This window comes from Pleurodeles waltl, chromosome 7 (assembly GCF_031143425.1).
Source record: "Pleurodeles waltl isolate 20211129_DDA chromosome 7, aPleWal1.hap1.20221129, whole genome shotgun sequence".
NCBI lineage: Eukaryota > Metazoa > Chordata > Amphibia > Caudata > Salamandridae > Pleurodeles > Pleurodeles waltl.
In genome coordinates, this window is record NC_090446.1 from 386,000,709 (window position 1) to 386,027,176 (window position 26,468).

Below are 26,468 nucleotides of genomic sequence, written 5' to 3' on the forward strand. Positions count from 1 at the left end.
ACGTGTGCCAATTGTTACTAATAGCGCAGGTCTTTGTGGCTTTATTGTCCCATCTGGCACACAAAAAGCCGAAAATGCATGTTCGAGGGCGCTATTGGCAGTGCCTGCAAAGCACCTCAACTTATGTATGCCACGCAGACTTTCAGATAGGTTACACTGAGGTTTATATCAAACTACACTCTCTCATGCTTTGGCTTACTTTATGGGTTAAGCAGGAAAGAAGCTTTAAAAGTTTGTTTCTAGTGATTGCGTGAATTCGATATTGCTCATAAGATCCTATGTGTAATCACTTTGTAATAACTTGGGCATGCCAGCGCTGAACAAGATTCATTTTTGTCCCTGTGATTCACGTTCTTATCAGACCGATTAGCACTTTATGTTTTTTGCAATTTTTTAATACTCTGAGGAAACGTTTCTTGCTTCCCATTTTGGAATCTGCCAATTACAGGCAGAGCGAAGTGTTGTGTTCTGTTTGCAATTGCTGCCCTCAAAGTATATATGTATGACGATAATAAACTACATCCAGCATGCTATGAACATCAGAATTATTTTGCAATAGAGTGGGCAGGCGAGCATTGATGTGGCTTGTTGATTATATACATATAATTTGCACAGGTTAGTTGCCAACTAGTTACATTGTAGTCAAATGTAGGCACATATTATGAGTATCCATTGTTGTATTACTATTGTTTCAAATTACTTTATGTCCAATCGCAACTTGTATTTAAAATGCTGCTATTTACAGAAGTGCTCTTTGAAATTGGCAGAGGGGTGCAGTATCAATATTGCCCACTGATTTTGCACATTGCTGTGTGTGTGAATTTGCAATTAGATATCTTGTTAGTTATATACAGACAGAATGAGCATGAACTTCTGTTTAATACTGTTCTTCGCATGACTTGATCAGGGGATGTTTTATCTGATTAACGATTTATTTTCACTACATTTGGTGTTTTGATTTTCAATCGTATGTTATATGCATCTTTTATGTTTATGCTTTTAATAGCATAAGGATTTTTAGAAGAGTGGAGACCAAGACGCATGGAGGCACAACACAGACATTATGCAAGACTACACGTGTGTTGGGATCAGACACAAAGACAGGTTTGGAAACAGGTCAGAGGGGCACCTGTACCAAACTATTTACCAGAAAATGCATTTACTGGGGAGGGCGTAAAACCCCAAATAGACCCCTTCCCTCCCAAGCTATGCCCTGGTATATGCATGTTTAAAATTGTAGACACTTGAAAGTACTGTATTTGCTTGAGACAGATTTATCTCCATTTTATCATTGTTTTGATCCACAAGATTCTAAACAATGTTTTTTAACTTGAACATATAGCTTTACATGCTAAACATGCACCATGTGTTTCATTAATTTACTCTGAAACACTACAGGGCATTGAACTAAGGTGTGAGAAAGTGATGAGTACCCTAAATTCACAGAAACAGAGCCTTCGCTGTAAAAAAAAACAAGCATTTGCAATGCAATAGGTCTCGCTTTTGTCAAAGTTAGAGCTATTGGTGTTGAAAATGTTTTTTTTTTTACTTTTGCTTTTTTTGTATGCAGTGGAGTGATGATATTTGTATAGCACTATTGCCATTCGTATTAACTTGTGGCGCTGGAGAACCAGAAAATGGGAAATAGGTTTTGAGGGAGGGAAGACAAGAGTAATATGTTGGCTCTGAAAAAAAAAGTTAAAACATCCTGGAAAAAACAAACACTCATAGAGAGTGCAATATTAAGTAAAGCTTGTGAAACATGAGCAGGAAGAATATGGTTACATTAACACTTTTATATTTCTAATATGCTGGCTGAAAAAAACCTACAAAATTTGGCCTGGCTTTTAAAATTCCCTTGATTTCATAGGTAAATGATTCGCATATGACCTACCACAGGCTGACACTAAGTGCCCCTTGGGACGTCTTTTGGCCACATAAGGTACTGCACTCTGCAATGTTGAATTCAACACATCCACAGTGACTTTCTGGCACATGCTAAAAAATGAAGTGCAGCGCCTGTTTTGAGTAAAGTTTTATGCTGCACATTTAGGTTATGAGGGTGGGGAGACAACAGCAATATGCTGGCTGAAAAAAAATAAGTTACAATATCATGGAAAAAGCAAACATTCATAGAGAATGCAAGATTAAGTAAAGCATGTGAAATGTAAGCAGGAACTACCTGGTTACGTTAAAGCTTTTGTACTTCTACTATACTAGCTAAAAAAAGCCTGCAACATTTACTGTTGCAGTGTGCACAAAGTAGGGAAAGGGTGCAGTACCACAGGCTGCCCTAGGTGTCCCTTGGCACTTCTTTTGGCCACATAAGGTACTGCACCCTGCAATGTTGAATTGACCACATCCCCAATGAGTGTCGGGCGCCGGGCTGAGAAAAGTTTTACGCTGTGCATTCAGGTTTTGAAAGAGGGGAAGCAAAAACAACAAGTGATGGACAGAATGCTGAACATTGTCAAACACTCACCCCCAGTCATAGATCTGGGTTTAATCCATCGTTCTTTTGCTCACCATGCCACCCCAGTTTGGACCCAGCCATATGCAAATCAGTCTTGACCCTGTTCCACATGGGAGCAGTCCAGACTGAACTGCCAAGCCAGGTCCTCACTGGACCGGAAACAAGCATCCTGGGACCGGTTTCGGAGTTTCACCCCTCATCAGCCAGGCTAGCTTGAATCCAGTGGCATGGGAAGCACGGGACCCACGTCTGGGCATACCCTTCCCACTTAGGGTGACAAAGCAAAAACAACAAGTGATGGACGGAATGCTGAACATTGTCAAACACTCACCCCCAGTCATAGATCTGGGTTTAATCCATCGTTCTTTTGCTCACCATGCCACCCCAGTTTGGACCCAGCCATATGCAAATCAGTCTTGACCCTGTTCCACATGGGAGCAGTCCAGACCGAACTGCCAAGCCAGGTCCTCACTGAATGGCATGGGCAGCAAAAAAACGATGGATTAAACCCAGATCTGTGACTGGGGGTGAATGTTTGACAATGTTCAGCATTCCGTCCATCACTTGTTGTTTTTGCATTTTTCGCCCTAAGTGGGAAGGGTATGCCCAGACGTGGGTCCCGTGCTTCCCATGCCACTGGATTCAAGCTAGCCTGGCTGATGAGGGGTGAAACCCCGAAACCGGTCCCAGGATGCTTGTTTCCAGTCCAGGGAAGACCTGGCCTAGCAGTTCGGGCTGGACTGTTCCCATGGGGAACAGGGGCAAGACTGATTTGCATATGGCTGGGTCCAAACTGGAATGGCATGGGCAGCAAAAAAACGATGGATTAAACCCAGATCTGTGACTGGGGGTGAATGTTTGACAATGTTCAGCATTCCGATTTGCGATCTTTCACAATATGAAACTTCACGTTCCCATGTAAAGGGCTCAGACACCTCAAAGAAACAGTGGCATGCCCAAAACAAGGAAGAAACAACATACTGCCACGCACTGCAAAAGAAAAATATAGTGCGCCACATTAAGCTATATGGCCGATCCTGCAATAATCCATGTAACAGGGTCAGTCTGCAAGGCAGTAACAAAGCAGCCTCAAGGTGGGACATATGTGAATCATTTACCTACAAAAACAAGGGAATTTTAAAAGCCAGGCCAAGAATCAAATGAAAGTGATGGGCGTGGTTAAGGCCCACAGGTATAGGTTACAAAATGTGGAGAGACAGCGCTTGCGCGCTGTCTAAGTTCGGCGTAAAAAAACACAACAGGTAAGATTGACAATAAGGAAGCGAGAAACAAAAATGCAAGTTTCGCAAAAACAATTAACTAAAGGACTTTGAGATTTCCAAATCTGCAGGCCCTCATTCAGTTTCTGGTAACCGCCGAGGTGATGTATGACCTTGGTATTACCTGAAAACATTTTAATTCCTGCTCGCGTCAGGTGTCAACTTCAGCTGCTCCAACCTCAGCTGATCTGACAGAAACCCAACCAACAGGTACCGGCAGGGCGGGGCGCAACCGACATGTGTGTGCTTTTCAGTCATCCGGACTCTGAGCGGGCTGGACGATACCGTTGACGGACTTCACACACCCAGCGCCGGGACTGTCACTTGTGTTTACATCCGGAGAGTAGTGCGGGTTTCATGAACTGACTGCAAACTTTCCTGCGGCCGCTGAACTGACTGTGCTGCGTTCCCCGCAGTGTCTGGGTGCGCTTTCAGACCTGCGTGAGCTTAATTTCAGAGCGATCATTTGAAGCCAGTAACAATGTACCATCCCGAGGCAGTGAGGCGCGTGCAAAGGACTCCAGGACAGCTCCGAAGCCGCGTGGAGGAGCTGAAGAACCCCTGGAGGCAGGGCTCCCCCTTGACCCTCAGCCACAATGAGTCCGCCAGACTAGCCACCGATGCCCTCCTCGAGCAGGGAGAAGAGGGGTATCTCCGGGCGCTGGCAGATGAGAAGGAGCTGCCCTTTCTGTCCTCCCTGGACATCGAGTATGTGCGTCGGAATGCCAACGTTAGCAGCCACTCCGCCCTGCAGCCATCGGTGTCCGTGGAGGGCCCGGAGGAGGACGGCCTCTCCGAACAGACATCTGGCACCTACTTCCCAATGATGTCTGACATCGATGTACCCATGCTGGAGATGGGCTGGCCTGAAACTCCTCTCATTACCAAGCACAGTCAGACAGAAGTTACGGTGCACTTCCAAAGAGACAGGTCCAACAGCATCAAGGACTTACTCAGGTCGCTGATAAGCAAAGCGAAAACAGTGAGTACAAAGCACACAAGTAACACGTCGTGATTAATACATTACATATGTCTGTAAGAATACATTTTGTCAAGCAGGAGTCTTTCTCCAAGCCATTGGAGAAATTATCAGAGCTCTCGATTTTCCCAATATCTCGCATAGGCGGGTCAGTTAGCCCATTTTTAAAAATGTATTCTGGGAGTTGTAGTTTTTTCTATTCCGGTTTGACTCGGGCCTACAAATCACAGAATGCAACTAAAAAACCCTGAACTTCGTGAGCTATTCACACACGATTCTGGGAAACATAAAAGGCCTGTAACAATTATTAGAGAACGCCACACAAATCAAAATGTGTCACACCCTGTGCTGTCAGATCTCTCGAACATTGTAGGAACTTTAATGTTTTGCAATGGAATTGGTTGTGTTTGACTATTTTTGCACATATGCGAGTGATCAAGCATAGAGGGAAAGTTTGTTACTTTACTTGGAAATCCATGATGGGATAAACCCATGGGCCGGTTGTTGCTATAAATGAAAACGTTTTATTAGGCCACTGCAGGGTTTATAACTGTGCACTCGTGTACATTAAGCAAAAATGTTGAGTTCAAATCACTTGGCGTGGGAGCTTGGGTCGATTATAATGAAGGCTTAACTTTTTATATTGGATAAGTGTTGTCACTACTTTGCGGGTCACTCACTTTTCATGCGGGGTGATTATATATGGGAATAAAGTACCCACTGCTGGGCATTATAAGGATAATGCGAGTCACTAAGGCGTTCCTTTATAAGGTAATGAAACAAGGTGACTTGCATATCCTTTTAACGTCCGGAAGACAGTATTTTCTTCTTTATAAAAATGGTCACACCTTCACCTTTCCTACAAACTACCTAAATCATTGATTCTTGCTGAAGAGATACATAAATACACCAAAAACCATTTAAAAAAATGTTGTTAAAAAAAACATTAGTATCAATTTAATGGAAGTCACATTAAAAAAGCTTTTGCTTAGAACGTGTAGAAACATGCAAGGAAATTCCATCTTTCCTGTAATGGCCTACAGCGTGCAAAAAACTAAACACAGTGCCATAAGTCTCTCCTTTCTGGTGATTTGTTAATTTTAGAAAAACAGAACATAAGAATATAATAGCCATTTTTTTTGTCAGGTCACCCCTGGGTTGGCACATGTGCTTTCACTTGTGGGACTTTCTTTTAACTGAAAGGGACTTAGATTGGCTTCATTTTCAGTCTTGTTTGCTGGCTTCTGATTGGTAAGCACATGTTGGTTTCACTTTCTTTTCACTCGTTTCTTCTATGGAACATGGACCAAATACTGATAGCTTCTTTGTGATTATTGTCTGGAACTGAGAAACTTATTTTTTTTTCTTTCTGCATAGCTCTAAAGTATAGCTAAAAAATAATTGACAAAGCTACTAGATCTCTCACAGGCAAGACCTATTGGCGGCGTCCATGCTTGTTTAAATACACCTGCTGTTATTTACTGTGACCTGCCGTTCACCTTGGCTGCTGACTGTGGCAGTAGGCACCATGACTTCACAACTCAACTGAAATAAGTTATTACAGCTATGCCATTGCGTAATTACAGTTTATTAGAGACTTTACAACTAGTCTGTAATGATGAAATTCGAGATGGGGTGTTATACTGGAATGTAGGTTCCCAAGTATTATATTACAATTTAGTACCTACTTTCAGGTGGATATAATTGTGCAATAGATAAATCCCTGTATTCAAACTGCTCTCTAATCACTCTGAGCAGAACCATCTAAAATTACTAATTCACAGATATATCAATCTATCACAATACTATGTATCTAAATGTAGTAATTGATCACATCAGAGCCAAGCAAGTGCTCAGCAAAGTAGGCAGCGTGATGCAGCCGTTTTCCTTTATAATGCTCCTAAATACTACTTTTTCTTTGAAGTGATGCCTCATGCCCCTCAATACTCTATGAAATTTTGCTTTAGCTCATTACACTCAAAAACTAACCTTTCACATGCATCCTGTTTTAGAGCCCTGCAACTGACAACTATAAATATATTTCTTCTTTGTCCCCCTCCAAAATCCTTTCCTGCTTAATGCATTTCAATGGAAGGTGGAGTTTTGCCACTCTTATGGACAAATAATCCTTCTCCATCTTTCAACTTTTTTATGTTCAGAGGCACAATATTTTATGACCAGTGATAGCCAGTAGAGTGTGTGATTGAATGTGACTCTGTAGGAAAACATACTTGAGGAAACGTGTTTTGGATAAACTTTTTCCAGAAACCTGTTTCCTTGATTTACTGAAAGTGAGTGGTATTCCTGTGATGTAAAATCTATTCTTGACAGTGCCTTTCAAATCAAATAATTCCAAATAATTATATGCAGTGATTTTAACTGTACTCGTGGTATAGGTGAAAAGACTGTGCAAGAATATCAGAAAAAAGTATAAAAGCAGCCACTCCATAAAAAGACTTAGGGGAAACATACAGACTTGGATATAGCTAGTCCACATTATAACTCATTGACCCAGGTTACACATTACAATATACTTGGATAGATTTATGTTTAGGTTGCTGTTGGACCTGTCTGTCTCTGCGGGGTCACTCCCAAACTTTTCGCCTTTGACCCTCCACTTTTTGCTCAATTTGATTTTGTTGGCCTTATGGCTTTCTGCTAACCAGTGCTACAGTGCTTGTGCTCACTCCCTTAAACATGGTTTGATTGGCTTATACCTAATTGGCATATTTAATTTAATTGTAAGTCCCTTGTAGCGTGGTATGCAATATACCCAGGGCCCGTAAATTAAATGCTACCATTGGGCCTGCAGAACGTATTGTACCTCCCACCTAAGTATCACTCTAAAACTCGTTCCAGGCCTGCTATTGAAGCCTGAAGGCAGTACCACACTGGCATGTGGACTCAGCATTTAAACCCCCTTGCCAAGCCTTGCACTCCCCTTTTATTACAAATAAGTCCCCCTTAAGACAGGCCCTAGGTAGCCTATAGGGCTGGGTGCTTTTAAGTTTTATATGTCCTGGTAGTGAAAAACTCCCAAATTCGTTTTTCACTGCCTTGAGGCCAACCCCTCATATAAGATAATATGGTGGTTTCCTTATTACATTTACTAAGCTGTAATAGTAAATTACAGGGGGGAGATATGTCATGTTTAGAACTTTTGGAACTGTAAACATAAACCATCTTTAATGGTAAAGTCAGATCTTTCATTACAATTTTGAAAATGCCAGTTTTAGGAAGTTGGCGTTATCCTGCTCTTTTTCCGGTGCCTGCAAACTGTCTTGGGTCACATGGCTGGGTATAGCTGATAGACTTTGTGAACGCCTCCCAGACAGTCACACAATAGTGGGATTAGCTGACCCTCTATGCGTTATCGACTGACAGGATGAGGGGTTTCGAGCTGGGTACAGCCCCACCTGCAGCTGAACAGACTGTCCTCACAATAGGCCTAACAACCCTGTATTGTCACTGTGGCTAGGTTGGAGCCAAGACAGGGGAGTCAGGAAATTCCAAGAACTTAAAAAAACCTTTCCAGAAACTTCTCCCACCTTCCACAATAAAGGCATTCGTATAAAATTAGGACCTTCAGACCCACTCTTCAGTTCACCACTACAGGACCTGTGGAAGGAGTCTCAGAGGACTGCTTGCTGCTGTGTACACTGTCAGAGTGCTGCAGTACCTAGAAGGACTGCTTTGCTTCCTGGAGCCTACCCTGAACCTTCAAAGGTCAGCCCTGCGGTTGAGCCCTGCATCTACATCTGCAACCAGGACTACTGGAAGTGACTCCAAGGGCTAGTTTGCTGCCTTCCTGCTCAGAACCACAGGGACATAACAGGCTCCCACCATCTTGAACTTGCACCTAGACCCAGCCTGAGTAGCTCCTAAACTCCCAAGAAGTCTCCATCCAATCTTGGACCTTTGCTTGTGGTGATAAAGGTGCCCATGAGGCCATTAAAAACTGAGGACAAAATTTGCACAAAAACTGCTCTGAGAATCAGGAGACAAACCGGATCGCCTCTCCGCCCAAGGTACATTGCCAGTCGGATTTGCTTTGCAGCTTCATCAGCTATGTTCTTCTCTGCAGCAGCCAATCCATTTCAGTCGTCCTTTGCCAAAGGGATGTCCAACCATGTGGAACTATCTTCGGCTACAGCCTTCTGCTTTGCCCTGCTGGAGATTTTGGACTTCTGTTTTTGATGGCTAAGTCCGAAACTAAAAACCTTTACCACAGCTTCACTCCACGGCCATCCAATGGTGATGCTTCCTCCTCAGACACTCCTGTAGCCTTCCCTGCTGAACTTCTACCTTCTCAGACATTTTTCCCTCAAAATTGTTTTAAGTCCGGAGGTAAGCGCTGACCAGACCCAATCCACCTTTTGTGTCAGAGCCGCACTCCATCGCTGTCTGCCTTAACTTTTGATTTTGAGCGAGCCCGCATAACCAGATGTCAACGGTTGGCACTTTTATCTTTTAGGCGCTGTTTTGAAATTTAAGCTTTAAAAAATCATAACTCCGGTTCTATTGATTGGATTTTTGTCTTTTTGGTGTCAAATAATTTATTGAAGTTTACTCTTTTTAAAAAAAAATTGGTTTGGGATTTTTCTTGTGTTTTCACTTTGTTATTGTTTGTGTGCTGCATAAACACTTTGCACATTGCCTCTAAGTTAAGTTAATTACTAAGACCTAAGATATACCTGGTGACCCAGAGTCCAAGCATATGGTAACCGTCAACAATAAAGATCCTAATCAAATTAAATCAAATCATTAACATTTATAAAGCGCGCTACTCACCCGTGCGGGTCTCAAGGCGCTAGGGGAAAGGGGGGTTACTGCTGCTCGAAAAGCCAGGTCTTGAGGAGTCTCCGGAATGCGGAGTGGTCCTGGGTGGTCCTGAGGCTGGTGGGGAGGGTGTTCCAGGTCTTGGCTGCCAGGAAGGAGAAGGACCTCCCACCCGCCGTGGAGTGGTGGATGCGAGGGACGGCAGCGAGCGCGAGGCCAGAGGAACGGAGGAGACGGGTGGGGGCGTAGAAGCTGATGCGACGGTTGAGGTATTCCGGTCCCTTGTTGTGGAGGGCTTTGTGTGCGTGGGTGAGAAGTCGGAAGGTGATCCTTTTGCTGACTGGGAGCCAATGCAGGTGTCTCAGGTGTGCGGAGATGTGGCTGTTGCGGGGTACGTCGAGGATGAGGCGGGCCGAGGCGTTTTGAATACGTTGCAGGCGTTTTTGGAGTTTAGCGGTGGTCCTAGCATAGAGGGTGTTGCCTCTATAGAGGGTGTTGCCGTAGTCCAGGCGGCTCGTGACGAGGGCGTGGGTCACGGTTTCTCTACTGTCGGCGGGGATCCAGCGGAAGATCTTGCGGAGCAAGCGGAGGGTGAGGAAGCAGGCGGAGGACACGGCGTTGACTTGCTTGGTCATGGTAAGAAGAGGGTCCAAGATGAAGCCGAGGTTGCGGGCGTGGTCTGAGGGGGTCAGTGCGGTGCCAAGGGCCGTGGGCCACCAGGAGTCGTCCCAAGCGGACGGGGTGTTGCCGTGGATGAGGACTTCCGTTTTGTCAGAGTTCAGCTTTAGGCGGCTGAGCCTCATCCAATCTGCGACGTCCTTCATGCCCTCTTGTAGGTTGGTTTTGGCGCTGGCGGGGTCCTTCGTGAGGGAGAGTATAAGTTGGGGGTCGTCGGCGTAGGAGGTGATGATGATGTCGTGCTTGCGTACGATGTCGGCGAGGGGGCTCATGTAGACATTGAAGAGTGTCGGGCTGAGCGATGAGCCTTGAGGTACGCCGCAGATGATCTCGGTGGGGTCTGAGCGAAACGGTGGGAGGTAAACTCTTTGAGAGCGGTTTGAGAGGAAGGAGGCAATCCAGTCCAGGGCCTGGCCTTGGATCCCGGTGGAGCAGAGGCGGGTTATTAGGGTGCGGTGACAGACGGTGTCGAAGGCAGCCGAGAGGTCGAGGAGGATGAGGGCGACTGTTTCACCGTTGTCCATCAGGGTTCTGATGTCGTCTGTGACTGAGATGAGGGCGGTTTCAGTGCTGTGGTTGGTTCGGAATCCGGTTTGTGAAGGGTCGAGCAGGTTGTTGTCTTCCAGGAAGGTGGTAAGCTGTTTGTTGACGGTTTTCTCTATTACCTTGGCGGGGAAGGGGAGGAGCGAGATGGGGCGGAAGTTTTTCAGGTCGCTAGGGTCAGCCGTAGGTTTAATCACTAATATATATATAGGATGTATAAAATATATAAAAAATATTTGCAAAGAGTTTGCCAGAAAGTATTCAATGAATAGCCCATAGACTTATGAATACAGGAAAACTATAGGCAAAACAAAATTCCTTATGTAAGTGGAAAAGAAAAGTTGCAAGAAGGAGAGGCCAGCAGATTTGGGGCCCACTTGAGAGGTGGTTTGATCAGAGTCAAACTCATTTATATAATGTTTTTGTAAAAAATAAAAATTGAATTGTGCTGAATGTAAAGTACGATTATTTCTGTATGTATTATTTTTTCTCTTGTCCACTTCCAGAAACAAAAATGTAAAAAAGGAGCTATCAGGTGATATTTACATGCTACTCTACTGGCTCTACCTTTACCCTAGGACCTCTTTGACTGATAGCAAACTACCACTTTAGCCTGTGCTCATGTTTCTCTACCCCTCCTTGTTTCCTACTACCATTACCTAAACCCCAGTATCGCTGCCCGTACTTACACTTTAATGACTCTCTCACTATCCCTGTCGTCCTACTCTGCTCCTACATATAACCTAGTTTTTCTACCCCACCGATTTCTCCTTTCCATTTCCTCTTGATCTGTTTTTGAGCCACTTGTCCCACTTTCAGAGTTTTTAAGAAGGATTTTGCTCTTTTTAGCCACTTTTCAGTCTCACCTGTCGAGGATTGTCAGGCAGCAGTTCTTAATTTTGATTTCACTTGGAAACAAATAAGACAGAGTGTAGAAAATAGTGCAGATGGTTTTACAGAGGGACTAGGGCTAGATCCCCGAAGTAAGGCCGAATGTTGAAAGTAGTGCACATTGTTTTGGAGAAAGACTAGGGCCAGATGTATCAAAGAACTTTACTCATTGTGGGGCAGATATATTAACAGTTTGCATAGTGGCACAGCCATAATGCAAAATGTTAGTAGAAATTTACAAAGCCGTACATGGGCCAGCTTGGGTGCCTTGCACAGCTTTGTAGAAAAAAAATAAAGTAACGCCAGGCGGCACATAGCTCTGCCTTGCATCACCTTGCATCAATGAGGCATTCCAGGAGTGGAGCATGGGCACTCCCAGGCATCCGCCCATAGTTTTTGACGCAATTCCACATCTACTAATGTCAGTTAACCTTATATTGAGCCAAAATGGTGCACCTCATGGATCCAGGCTTATCCAGTATAAATATCTTTATTTTTCCTCAATACATCCTTTTTCTATGTCTGATGGATCCTGCATAACACATAGAAAAAGGAAAATGCCTTTAAGTATTGTTTTTGTGCAGGAAGGTATCTCTTCCTGCACAAAAAGAATCCTACTCATAAAGCAGGCACCCCTGTAGGAAGGCGCTAGGCTGCACATAGTGTGCCAGCGCAAGGAGGGAGCAGAATTATGAAATATCTGAGTACATTTTGCGTATATTTGCTCTCTCTGTTTTATGCAACACTTCTGCAGAACATGTGATTTTGTCCAAGGCATTTTAATAGATATTTAGGCGCTGTTTCACAAAGGTACATTTACACTTTTGTGAAGGTTTTTTTGGGTATTCACAATCTCCGAGTTTAATTTTGCTATTAGCCATTTTAGAACTGTGGAGAATCTGCACATAAAAAGATAGGCCTGTCCTATCATTTTATGTTTGGAGCTCTACGCCTCTGACTGCAGAGGCTCTGCATTGTAGTTTTTGAATACCAAATAAATGGTAAACTTACACAAAAGTGTAAGTTTACCTTTGTGAATCAGTGCCCTAAGGGTATGCCCTGTCAAACCCCCTCACTTTCTCTGACATGTGGTTTAAAATGTTTTGAAAAGTGGCCACCTTACCTTTTAAAGCAAATAAGCACGACCGTTGTGCATGAAACATACACAATTTACGCATCACTTTTCACGCCAACTTTTGACATTACACAATTCTACTTTTTTTATTGTCATTTTTATTTTCAGTAATAACAGTAACAGCAAACATTACTCTGTTAATCGAGCAGGCCAAGTTCTGCCATCATCGTTTGGAAACCGAATAAGATGGTAGATTGCAATGGCGTAGCTATTAAGAGTGAAGTTGAGGTGAAGTTTCATCTCGCCTACCGCGTTGACTATGGCAATGCCCTTTATCTGGGCCTTCCCAAGTATTTTCTACATCGTCATCAACTCAGGGGTGGCTCCTCCGTTAGGGCGGAGGAGCGTCGCCCACAAGCAGCAGCAGCTGCCAAAGTTCTACAATAAAACTATAATAAACTGCGTTCATTATCGTTTTATTGTAGAAGGGGCGGGGCCACGGGCTGTGTCGAGCACAGAGGGGGAATGCTGAGCACTGTCTCAGGCAGGTCAAACATACATGCGCACTAAGCTCTGCTGGTTTGGAGAGATCAGGCAGACTCTTCCAGTCTGCCTGGGAGCGCCCTGGCTGGGCGGTCCGACCAATCCGAATGCTGCTGTCATGGTGCCAGCACCATGACAGCAGCGTTCAGATTGGCTGCAGGGCAGGGTGGGAGCCTGTGCCTGCGGTGAAGGAAAGAGAAGCTGTCCGGTGGTGGCGGTATCAGCAGCGCATTCAGGTAAGTTTTTTTTTTTTTTTTTTAATTTATTAATTTTTCTTCACCCCCTCACTGCCCCAGGCACGCGCCACGAGCCACTCCTACTTCAACTACTCCAGAATGCCGCAGCATTCTTACTACTGCATCTGCCACGAAAATAATCCCTTTCTCGACGTCAGCTGAACTTGTTTCCTATTAAACAGATCATGCAGTAGTTCACTTTCAAGCCCCCTCTCTCATCCCGAATCTTCTTCCCCTCGATCGATCACTTGATCTACCTTGGCCCTTCATCTCACTATCCCGTCTGTAATAAAGCTACGTGAAACTCACCTACTAATTAATCTTCTTTAGATTCTTTAGTTCTGTAGTTTGTGCACTTGATAAGTTCTTTAAAAAACCACATGGCCTTCTGGCATGAAATTTGGTATTAATAATTATACCACCATGATGGTCATATTAAGCCACCACGCACCTGACAAAACTAATGCATTTCTCAATAGTTGTGACAATTTAGACCCATATGTACAAAGCCATTTATCATTTTTTAATGGGCTGAGTCACTATTTTGGCCCATAAAGGAATGCTAAATAGACTTTCCATATGTACAAAGGGATCTGCATCATTGCAAATTGCCCATAGGAATCACATTTTGCGATTACAAAAAGGAGAAATCGCAAATAGGGATTTCCTATTTGCAGTTTCATGAGCATGTGAACAAAGCATTTCCTAAATGTGAAATGGACATTTAAGAAATGCTATTACCATCGAATCTAGTTCGATGGAAACCATGTGCAAATTCCAAAAGGCACAAAAAAAATCAATTTTTGCAGTGCCTTGAAACTTTACAAGAGCACCTCTTTTTTTTACAGCTTACATTTGAGAAAGGCCTTAGCACCATAGGTAAAAATGTTTCGCATTTCAAAGATTGTGATTTCCTATTAGGAAATTGCATATTTCGAAATGAAAAACCCTTCCTACCTATGAGCCTAAGGTCCATAGGCAGGAATGGTTTTGCATTCCCTAAATTGTGCTCTCCTAATAGTGAATGTGACTCTATAGGAATTCCTATTAAGAAATCGTAATTTTCCTACATTTAATTTTGCATTTTCTAAATAACGATTTCTTCAGATTCTTTATTTAGGGAATGCAAAATGGTACTTTCGTACATATGAGCCTTAATGTCAACTTGAATCTTAGCAAAATATCCTTTGATGTGGATGGGAGATTTTGTATTTCTGATTTAATAATCCCCATGAACGGATTGCAAGTTGTCTATGCTGTGATGGGGTGCATTACTGAACTCACTTAGGTGTGTTGTTGTGTTTGAAATTTTTTAACATTTCAATAAAAATATTTAAAAAATAATAATCCCCATAAACAGAACGCAAGAAAATATGTGGACTTTATGGTAGCGTGCTGCTTAGCTTTGTAGACCTTTACCCCACCATAACATATACCATTGCATGGATGCTATATTTTCAAAAGAAGTAGAAATAATCCTTACCTCTAACCAATATTCCCATTATATACCGGTATCCTGCTCAGTACAGATTACAAATTGAGTTTACAAATACTGTTCCAACAAAATCCATATGAATAAAGAGGTTCAGCTGAAAAAAGCAACAGGCGTGAGCAAAGCCTCTAGTTCTACTTTTTAATACGTGCGATTCTTCATTTATTGGCAAGTGCATGTGTATCTGTGTGGGCGAGTGGCGATTCTAGTCGTTTGTATTTCTCAGTCCTAAACTGCTATAAATTAAATTTAAAACAAAAAAGATAAGCATGTCAAAGTTAAGCAGATGAAATCATGTGTGAATATCTGGATAGATAGGTTGGTGTTTAAATATGGTTAAATGGATTAATGGACGGTGATGAAAATTGAGGCCCATATTTATACTCTATTTGCATCTGATTTACGTCATTTTTTTTTTTAGGCAAATTCGGTGCAAACTTAACTCCATATTTATACTTTGCCGCTAGACCCGTCCAGCCCCAAATTTAAGGAGTTTGAGTCATTTTTGTACGTGAAAACCTACCTTGCGCTAATGACATGCAAGGTAGGAGTTCCCGTGCAAAAATGACTCTAATGCATGTGCGCCTTATTTATCCTCTGGCGTCAAAATGACGCAGAGGAGGAGGTGGGCCTTAAAACAAGGCGCAGATTTTTAACGCCTGGGTCACGGCAGGCGTTAAGGGACCTGTGGGCTCAATTCCGTGGTGGGAGACCATGGAAGCAGTCCACAGGTGCCCTTCCCTGCACCCAGGGACACCCCTTGCCACCCTAGCCCACCCCTGGAGGACACCCATGGATGGGGGGACCCATCCATGGTGAGTGCAGGTAATTGCAGATAAGTATAATTTTTTTTTTTTGCTGCCATGGGGGGCCTAACTAGGGCCCCCTACATGCCACCGTCCCCAATGGCCATGCCGAGGGGACAGAATCCCCCGTGGATGGCCATTGGGCAGGGGGGCATGACTCCTGTCTTTGCTAAGACAGAGGTCATTTCCATGGTGGTTATGTGCCAAAAAATTGTGCTAGTCAGGTTAGAGCCAATATTTTTTACTTTAATCTGACTTGCACCATTCTTTGGCGCACAACCCCCAGTCTTCCCTTCGCCTCCGCTGCCCGGTTACCATAATTTATTTTGATGCTAACCAGGCCGCAGCGCTGGCTAACGCCATTCCATAAATAAGGTGCCCCGCTGGCTCGTTGGAATGGCGTTAGCCAGCGGTAAACTTTTTGATGCAAATCTGCCCTAGCGCGATTTGAGTAAAAATGTATAAATATGGGCCTGAATGCATATCTGTAGCTCACCCTTTTACATAATTTAGCACTGAATTAGTTATAGCTAACTTAAAAACAAAATTCCAACAGTGTCAGAAAGACACAAGAGTAAGGGTGTAGTCGGAAGAGCAGCCAGCTGAAAGTCTCATTCTTAAGAGTCCCATTTGCTTGAGGGAGGAGGGCCAGTGCTGGGGGGCTGGCATCCTATATATGAAATCATCTGTCTGATGTAGTTGCCGCAACTGTGATGTGGGTTCCTTGCAACTGTGACAGATTTACTAACACACACATAGTGCCCATTGTGTCACACGATATCAGCTTCCTTTACATGGTCACCTGGTGAGAAGCCAATATCAAAAGGTGGCAGGGAAGATAAGCCAGAAAACACTGCACAAAGTCTTTTGAGACCTTGAACAGATGTTGTCCATGAAAGAGTTGAAAACGCCCCATGACATGAACACCAGCCTCAGCAAGCATTTTTTTGGGAGGGGTGAGGGGGCACAGCTGCTTCTCCGGTAGTTCTTGGCATGAGGCCCCACCCTGCAAGGCCCAGCTCCACGCTCACAGGATGTAATATTTGTTTTATGTTGGAAGGTCTGCTTAACCTACTGAAAGTGCCACAGTGCCTGGGTAAACCAGCAGTAGCTTTATTAAACTTAAGTAACTGCTGTTTTGGTGTGGCTTCTTAAGGGCATCTGCACTTTTGTGATCACTACTCTGAACTGTGCAAAACCTAGGGGATTATTTACAAAACCCTTGCACCACTGTTGTGTCTTTTTTTTTTTTGACACAGCGGTGGTGCATAGCAGTCTCCTACAGTGTGCCACATTTACAAACTGGCACAATGGGACCATTGTACCAGTTTGTAAAGCCTTGGGCCATATTATACCTGCAGCAGGTATAAGGTATGCAGGGTAGACGTTCCCTTGTTAAAAGTCACACAGAACTTGCGCAGTAAAATTTAAAAAAGATTTAATTGCGTCATTCTACACCTTCACTGCATCAAAAATGTGAAGCCTGCTCAGAGCAGGTGTTAAACTGACACCTGGCTTTTGCCAATGGGCACCTCGTCGCGTTGCTGGAGTACTGTCATTTTTTGGACGCTAGTCCAGAAATGCGTGACTTTAGCACCACAGATGCATCACAATTTTTGACGCATCTGTGAAAACGTGCGCCATGGAGCTCTGTATTGTAAACACAGCACATCCATGGCGTTGCGAGGGGGCACAAGGCAGCGCAAGAAATGTGACGCATGGGAACCAATGCATCAGATTCTTGTAAATGAGGCCCCCAGTCTGTTGTCATATATTACTTGGTATCCAGGGTTCTGGTACACAGGCCCCCTTGTTTTCCTGAGTGGTCTTCGGGTATATGGTAGAAAGCATGTTGCTTGTTGTTTGTTCTAAATAGTAGAAAAGTCAGGTGCCTGTGTGAGGTTGGAAGCAGAGTAGTTCTTCATGGAACTTCAAAGAGCACATAAGCGTTGATGGGGCGAAAAAGTGTGATAAATATGTAAATAGGTACACATGTCGGTGGTTAGAAGCAGCAAATGTATTTCCCATTCCTGCACACTGTTGTTGCACGTTTTGTACCTGTCGTTGGTGTGAGAGAGAAAACAGAGACGCCTGTCTCCAGTCCTGTAAGTGGGTATTAGTGTCTCGGTAAGGTTTGGCTGTCTATGATGACGTGTGTTGCTAGTTAATTATTATTGATAGACACCTCTTGACTGTAGAAAGTGAAAACTATTGCCTCCTTCGTGGGTATCAGGAGTGGAAGCTTCCCTCGAGCCCAAGGAAAATGAATGGAGCAGGCAGCAGCACGGCTAGAGCCTTCTCCCACACAAGCAGAATAGTTACTACATGGCAATCCGCAGTTCTGAAACACAAAACAAGCACGACATGAGAGTCAGCTGTGCAAGTTTGCCTCACACAAAAAATGACATCACATTCTCGTATCTGTGCCAAATTGTTACTGAATCTCCATTAGCAGCACATTTGTCACATTTAGGTTCGTGTGTTTAAGCGTGGTGTAGTGCAAATGTTAAGTACCTTTCCAGGAAACAACAATACTGGAAATCGCAGTGGAAAAAAGCAGGCTATCTCTGAATAATGAAAAAGATGGCGTACAGCCGATCGAACTTTCTATCAAACCACCATCACTACAGACAAGCAGCAGCGTGCACACCTAGGACGGTTTCAAACGTCTTTCCATTGCTGCCGCTGCAGGGTAGAACAGACTCAGCACGGCCAATAGAAGACGAGTATCTCTGCATGGTATGTGAAGAGGCGGGAGTGTTCAGCGACCCATGTTCAGACAAGGGACTGTAGATAGGCGGTGAGTAACAGGGGAGAGGCTCTGGCAGAATGCGGCACAGCAAAGGAGGTGGGAGTGAGTAGGGATGAAGAGCCAGAATTCCGAGGCATACCTGCAGGCCGAAGGACTTGTTGCTGAGTGGTGTATTTTTGGTGTGGTCGTGCACAGTTTGAACAGTGGTTGCATGCGGTTCTGCAGGCTGCCTCTGGAAGAGTCACATCATTCCCATTTGTCCCCGTTTACCCCATGTGTACAGTTCTGACCCCATAGGCAGGCTAGTATGCGGTATGCAGTTGAGTTGGAATGTGGAGCCTGTAGTTGTGCACAGAATGGTCATTCTTTGATTGGATGAGGCGGTGAGTTAAACACGTGCTGATGAAATGTCCAGGCGCAGAAGCCTGCGGACTGCTAGATGCGTTCATGGCAAGGATGAAGCAACCTTCCATCCTTTGAGGGGGGTAAATTAAATACTAATACTTTGGCTAATGGCAACACGTGTTCTTCACAGCAGTGCTTAATAGTGTCAGACGTCTGTTAGTGTGCGCCTTATAAGCAGCGATGGCAAATTCCATGCTATTACTTACACACGTTGTCTCTCTTTCCCTGCGTTTCTGAAAACAAGAGACAGAGGGTCGGTTTGAACCTAATGGGGCTATATTTCTTAAAAGGGTATTTTTTTGTGCGATATGCCAGTTAAAATAAAGAACTGAGTGCGCCTTAAGTAATAAGTAAGGACAAACACCTGTTACAGCGCTTAGGAGGGGCAGAAGTGCAGGAGGGAGAACTACATAATTAATTATTTAAGGCGCATAGGAGTGGCAGAAGTGTGTAATGGAACGATACTCAAATAGCAGGTATGAACTGCAAAAAACGTTACTGCAGATTATTCTAAAGGATGACACAGTCCTCCATTCTTCTGAGATTGGTTAATTGAGGACAAAGAAAGTGAATAGTAACATCACGTGTTAGTTACAGGACGTCTACATAGAAGTGCAGAACGGATCACTATATAATTAGAATGTAATACTGCTATTATTATACATTTTATGGCAAGGGTGCTGATTTGCCTAAAGGACATTTTGCTAATATTTAATTTCACATTTTGGAGTCTTTGGGTGGGTTGTTGGCTATTGTAGTTGGTCTCTTTGCGGCACACCAGTTGTTCCCCACTCACGCCAGTGTGCGTGGCTGCTGGACAGACATTATGCTTAGCTCCCCATTTGTTTCAGTGCAGGACAGAGGGCAGGCTGGGCAGGGGCGTAGCTTGGTCAATAAGATTGGAGTGATATGAACTTCAGATTTCCCCACAATAATGCCGGTATATCTTGCGAAAATACATTATATGAGAAGCAGAACACGAGGAAGGTTTAGGGGACAGTGAGTATTGTTAAGATTACTTGAAACACAATATCAAACCAAGCAGCATTTTTAAGATCTTCAAAACAGACACAAGAGTGCATGTTTTTGTCTGTGTGTATGTAAAAAGTCTCTGTAAAATCCGACCGACGCCTCACCGTACCCGACTGAAAGCACTTGTACCCAACTATTTAATACAGAATGTTTTTTTAGAGTGGGTGTGACACCCCAAACACCCCTCCTGAAGCTGCGCCCCTGAGCTGGGCCCTGCTCACAAAAGTATAGCCCAGTTATAATCATTTCGATTTAGTTTCAAACTTCAGTACCTCTTTCTGAGACACAAAAAACAAAATAGTTTGCATTGCCACTGCTTCCTAACTGTGTCTGCTGTTTTCAAGCCTGCTCTATGAAATGCGCCAGGGTGCACGCCACTACAGGATTCATGAAGCAGGATAATTATAGATACTACCCTTATACAACCCACCCCATGGTCCTTAGAACATGGAAAAGACCGGTGTTGCACGAACTTTCTTGCATGGGCCAACATAAAAGACATAAAATCAGTGTCTTCTGCATAGTTATACTGACTAAGCGCTTGCAAGATTCATGTTCCAGCCCCTCACTTAGCCACGTGCCTTCACCCAACCACATGCCTGCAAGTGATACTGAAAGAGCCAAAGTCATATGTACAGATTTCACGTTACAGTAGATCAGAGTTTGGATTTCTAATACTCATACTATACCCTATTCTGACACACAAGGTGTTCTAGGGCATCAGAGCTCTCAGCACATTTTGCAGGTGTTCTTTCCAACTTCCTTCTTTAGAAGTCTCCTGTTGGACCTGGACCTTTTTACAGGGTCATCCCCAAACTTTTTGCCTTCCACCTCCTATTTTGTTTTTCTGACCTCTTTTTGTTGGCTCGCGGTCTCTGGGCACTTTATCACTGCTGATCAGTGCTATAGTGCATGTGCTCTCCCTTCTAAATTTGGTATGATTGGCTTACACCTAATTGGCACATTTAATTTACATGTAAGTCCCTTGTACAATGGTATCTCTATATCCAGGGCCTCTAAATTAAATTAAATACTTGTGGGCCTGCAGTGCAGCCACCCACAGAAGTAGCCTTTCAAACCTGTATCAGGCCTTCTACTGCAAGGTTTGCGTGCGCAGTTTACTGCCACGGGGACCTGGCATTTACATTTACTTGCCAGGCCTGAAACTCCCCTTATCTACATATGTCACCCCTAAGGTAGGCCCTAGATAGCAGTATGGGCGGGGTGCTGTGTGGGTAAAAGGCAGGACATGTGCCTGGTTGGGTGGCCTGTCCTGGTAATGACACACAGCCTATTTGGGTTCTCACTACTGTGAGTGCTGCCTTTCTCATAGGATTACATTGTAAATGCCCCAACATATGTCCAAGTGGTCTAATCTATGAGGGGTAGCATAGGCATGTTTGGTATGGTTGTAATGGTAGTGAGAAATACTGCTTACTGGTGTGGGTGGATTATTTTATTACCACTATAGAAATGCTTTTAGAAAGTGGGCATTTCTCTGTGCTTATGACGCTGGTGTTTTGCAGCTTTACTCCAATCCATGTTTGGGGCAGAATGACAGCCGGGCTTTGTGCATACCTTTCAGACAGCCTGTACACAGGGAAGGTGGAGGTGTCACACAGGTTCCTCTGCATGTTGAATGATCTTCCTAGGCTGGTAGAGGGAGAGGCGGGGCAAACCTCCATTTGTAAAGGCTGTGCCATGACCTCACCCAAGGGGCACGTTTACCCCCCACTGATGTTTGGAGCCAGTCCTGGAAGAGAAAGGGTACACTCCTGGAACTGGTTAGTACTGGTTGGAACCCCTTCTCCTACTTTTGTGGAGACTGCGCAAAATGATTATAAGTACAGGGGGTCTACCCCCACATTGTTAAAGCACTTTTGGAACTGAGACTGAACTTCTGTCAGAAGGACTGCTGGACAGCACCAAAGGACTCATCTGGATTTCTCTTCTGTTTGTTGCCCTGCTGCCTGGTAGCTGCTTGGTGGTACAAAGGACTAACATGGATTGCTTTTCATCTTGTTGCCCTGCCTGCCATCTTCTTCCTGACTTGGGTTCCCCTGGACACTGCTGGACTGCTAGGAGGAACCGCCCCTACCTGCCTTTAGGGTGCTGGTCTCTTCTGCCTGTGGCCTGCCTGACCCTGTGTGCCTCAGTGTTCCTCCATGAAGCCCCATATGTGAAGGGTACTGGTTTGGCTCCTGGTGTCTAAAGTGATCATGTCTAAGGAGAGCTTCATTTGTATCCCGGTGCAGGGGGAGTGTGATTAGAGCGCTTTTTAGCGCATGAAGAACGCTTTATGGCCTTCTGAATCAGCGCATGAACAGTGCTTCATTTTTAGCTACCTAAGGTGCAGGAAAGTGCCTCTGTGTCTCTGTGTGTGCGGTCTCCCCCCGTCTTCCCCAACTGCAGGAAGAACAGAGAGGAGCCTGCCGAAGGCCTCTCTGTGAGCTCAAGCGAAGCATTCACCTGTTGGTGTTCCTGGGGCACAAGCGGGCACTCCCTTATGCTGGACAGTCACAGCCATAGCCTGGGGCAGTAGTTGGCGTGCTGGGCTCGTGCACCATGTCAGGTGCAGGCATGCTAGTCGAGAGAGCAGGAGTCGCCCCAGGACCGCGTTGATGGCCGGCAAGGAGGGACCCGCCATCTCTGCTGGTGTAACTGCAACCTCACGTGGCGTGAAGGTAGACCTGCAGTGACCAGCCGCCGCCCTTCTCGGACACAAGCGGCTAACTTGTGTTTGGATATACTTGGGGAGACAACAAGAGGTCTCCCCCCCCAACAGAAAAGTGCCGAAGTAATTTTGGGGCTGAAGGAGGGCTTCCCTTGACAGTCATCGAAGTCCCATGTTCGCCCTCGTAGTCAGGCAGTTGTTGTGTCTGCTCCCTAGTGCATGAAGAGAGTACTGTACTATCCATGATAGGAGCGCAGGAGCTCCTGTGCTAGACCAGGTGTGTTGTGACATCACCCCTTGTGTAAAAACAGCGCAGGTGCGCAATGCCCTGCATATAGACAACATGTTTGTTAGGACGTGTCCCAGATAGGAATGTTTCACTGCTATGTGTATTTAGGATAGTGCCTGGGCACCTCTGATAATGTGTTTACTGCGGCAGGTGTATTTTTGGTGATATGTTTATCCTGACATGTCCATTCTTGGTAATAGTGACAACCTTACTAGTCCTTGTGTTGCAGAATAACCAGTAAACTATACGTTTGCCTGACTACTGCCGATTATTGCATAGTACTAGTAACCTGTGTGATGTTCTGATAGCTGCTTGTGCAGCAGGGTATTACTGCTACATGTTGTGTTTGGTCTAATGGTGTGTTATGCAATACCGTTTATTTTAATATAACTTGGTGTTGTGTTTCCTTTGTGGTGTATTTATTGTGTCACGTGTGTTGTGTGTGTTGTGCAATCACTTTACACATTACCTCTAGGATAACCCTGACTGCTTGTGCCAAGCTACCAAGGGGGTGAGCAGGGGTTATCTTGGGTATATAACTCCCTCGCCCTGACTAGAGTGGGTAGGTTATGCCTGGCTTAGGTGCAAACCCCAGCCAACCAGAAACCCCATTTCTAACATCTCCTACTCCAGCGAGTCAAGCTTGCTAATTTTCCCTTGGCAGAATCCCATAATACTCGGGAGTTTAAAACCTAGGGCTCATCCTGGCTGTACTTTAACCAAAGAACTGTGGCAACACACTCCATCAGCTGGACATTGTGCAAGGTGTGGCTGGTTGCCTGCCAGACAAATCCAAAACAGCCTTGCCTGCTGAGAAAGCTATCCCAAACTCAGACCTGGTGGCGGCCAAAGAAGCCCACTAGATAAGTCTCAATGCAGCCTAGAATTCCTGATCTCTGGCTTAGTAGTTGTCTTTGGTTTATCTCAGCTCGCAGCTTAGCAGTGCTGAGGGATGAGGCAGTGACCTGGACCTGTTAAATCTCAAGGGAATCTTCTGCAGCCTTCACTCCATATTTACATCTCAAATCTAAACCGCCACCTGATGGTTAAATTTCCATTCATCTTTGGCAGTTGCTGTGCTTACAATTCAGACTGGGAATTTTATTCCCAGTTATCTCTATGCTGAATTGTGCTCTGGTGATAGCTTCCCAACGAGAATTGAAGGGGCAGACCGTGCAAAGTATTCTCTCTATTTTACCAAAATGAACTTGATGATGTTTCAGTGAACATGTTCTAGGGAAGCGTGGCAGAGTTTTAAAGCAAATTGGTCCTACATAACAGCACAGTGCCACGTGCAAAGAGAAGCACAAGAACGGACACCCTAATCTTTATGGCTTGTTCCATTCTGCCACCCTGAGGACATCTGGGAGTTTAATTATTTATAGTTTAAAAAGTAGAGGAGACAAAACGGCTCCCTTCAGGATTCTGGTAACATATAAACTAGCTGGCCCAAAGGGGTTTAAACCCAGATGTGACTGATTAGCAGCAGAGAAGGTGATCCTGATCTTCACCATAGCCACTTCATCCCATTTCACCCCAGGTAAGAGCAGAGTCTGGAACAACATCGGACATTGGTAGTGGCTCGTGATGGAGCAGATCACTCTGTGGGGAACTTAGTTTAAATCATCTGTTGGAAAGGGAAGTTAGTTTCTGTTTTAAAGATATGGATATTTCTTATGTGTCAATATCTAAGCCTCGCATGTTTCGACCTTGATCCTCCTCTGGCCTTGCTTGGTAAAGATTTTGATGAATACTCTGTGATTAATCCGCCATCCATTGGCAGTTAACATTAAATAGGTGAAATATGAACAATGCATTTTGTTTTGCATTTTTTCTTAATTTGTTGATCACAGCACAGTTCCACTTCAAGGACACTTTCACTTCAAGGTACCATCAATTGTACAGAAAAATCAGTTCTCTTTCCCCAGTCTTGCAACTCTAACTCTAGAATTTTTTTTTATATGATAATGTCAACAGCGGTCGTGACATCTAATGCACCTTCATTCATTTGATGGTCCTTTTAATTGGGTGCTCTACTTTTGAACGTGTCTGCTTTTCTTTTATTGTGCTTGTTCCCATACTTGTTATCGGGTATACTCCTCTCAGTGACCATAGTATGCTGATTTTATTCTCTGGGCCTAAATATGTCGCCTATTCGCTCTTGGAGGTTTGAAGGGTCCTCGTCGCAATTTGATAAAAAAAACAGGAGGACACAGTGAGATTATAGGTTTATTACAGGATTGAAAAGCAAACTAGAAGCTACACTTTAAACCCTTGACGCCTGGGTGGGAGATTAATTAGAATGTTTTAGTATGTTTATGAGGCAGCTATTAGTAAGTGCTAGTCAAAAAAATACTGAGGGCAAGTTTAAGGTGATTCCCCGCCCACTTCTCTTACTAAATAGGGAAATAAAAGCCCTAGATAGGAAACAGTATATTTGTTACGCCATCTGAAAAAGAGATTGAGGTAGCCATTCGAGGGATGCACACCTTGGTCACGATGGGGCCAGATGAAATTCCAATTTCGGGAATTAAAACAAGATCACCCCTTTGGAGTCAAATACTATCCCTCGTTTTTAAAAGCTGCTATGAAAAAGAATTCCCCCCCCTCCTGGATGGGAAGTATCATAATACCATTATTTAAGAATTGAGAATGAAAATTTCCAGGAAATTATTGTCAGGCCGCCCTTTTAGATGCGGTGGGCAAAGTCTTTTCTAAATGATTATTGACTCAGAAGTGAGTGGGAGGAAGAAAATAAAAGTATACCTATGGAGCAAACTGGGTTTAGTAGAAAACATGGAACTATTGATGATATAGCAGCCTTCCAGGTGATCAAGGCCAAATCTATATAGTGAGATGTGGAGTGATTTATGCAGTCTTTATAGACTTCCGCACAGCATTTAATAAAGTAGATCGACCTCTGCTGTGGAGAAAGCTCTTACGATTGGGTATGCTTGGTACCCTATTAGATTTAGTCATCTCCCTCCACTCTTCTACCTGGTGCACAGTACTTCTTGGAGGTGATAGGGGTCTCTCTCAAGAATTACCCATCCTAAATGGGCTAAAACAGGGGTGTTTCTGCACTGATACTCTTTTCTTTATGTATATCAGATCTTTCCAGTCACCTGATTCAGAGTGAAGGTATTGCTCTGATAATTGGCAGAAAATCAATAGTTTGCCTATTATATATGGACAACATAATCACTATAGATCTTACCGCAAAAGGGTTAAACAGTCACCTGCAGGCACTGCAAAAGTTTGCAGATGCCTACAACTTAAATATTAACATTTCTAAAAGCAAAGTTGTGTATTTTTATTGGAGGAAGAGAGATAAATACAGAAATTTAGTTTGGCATGTGGATAGACAAAAGCTAGAAATTGTGAAATTGGCTAGAAATTGTGAAATTGAATACAGGTTTTGGGGAAATATAATTTGTAGGAACCTTAGTGAAAAAGGCCCATATTGAAAATAATGAGCAAAGCCCAGTCTCATGCTGAAGGCTTGAGTGCTTTTTATAGGGCAACAGGGAGAGGTCTATCA

At 44.1% G+C, this 26,468-nt stretch overlaps 1 protein-coding gene across 1 annotated transcript in view; it reads left to right on the forward strand.

Annotated features, from left to right (window-relative positions):
- Positions 1-3,828: 3,828 nt before the first annotated feature.
- The window catches only part of FAM83C (family with sequence similarity 83 member C), a 318,539-nt gene continuing 295,899 nt past the window's right edge, over positions 3,829-26,468 (forward strand). Inside the window, exon 1 of the mRNA XM_069243833.1 lies at positions 3,829-4,735. Coding sequence (XP_069099934.1) covers positions 4,235-4,735 — 501 coding nt within the window. The 5' untranslated portion in view covers positions 3,829-4,234. The remainder of the gene's footprint in view (positions 4,736-26,468) is intronic.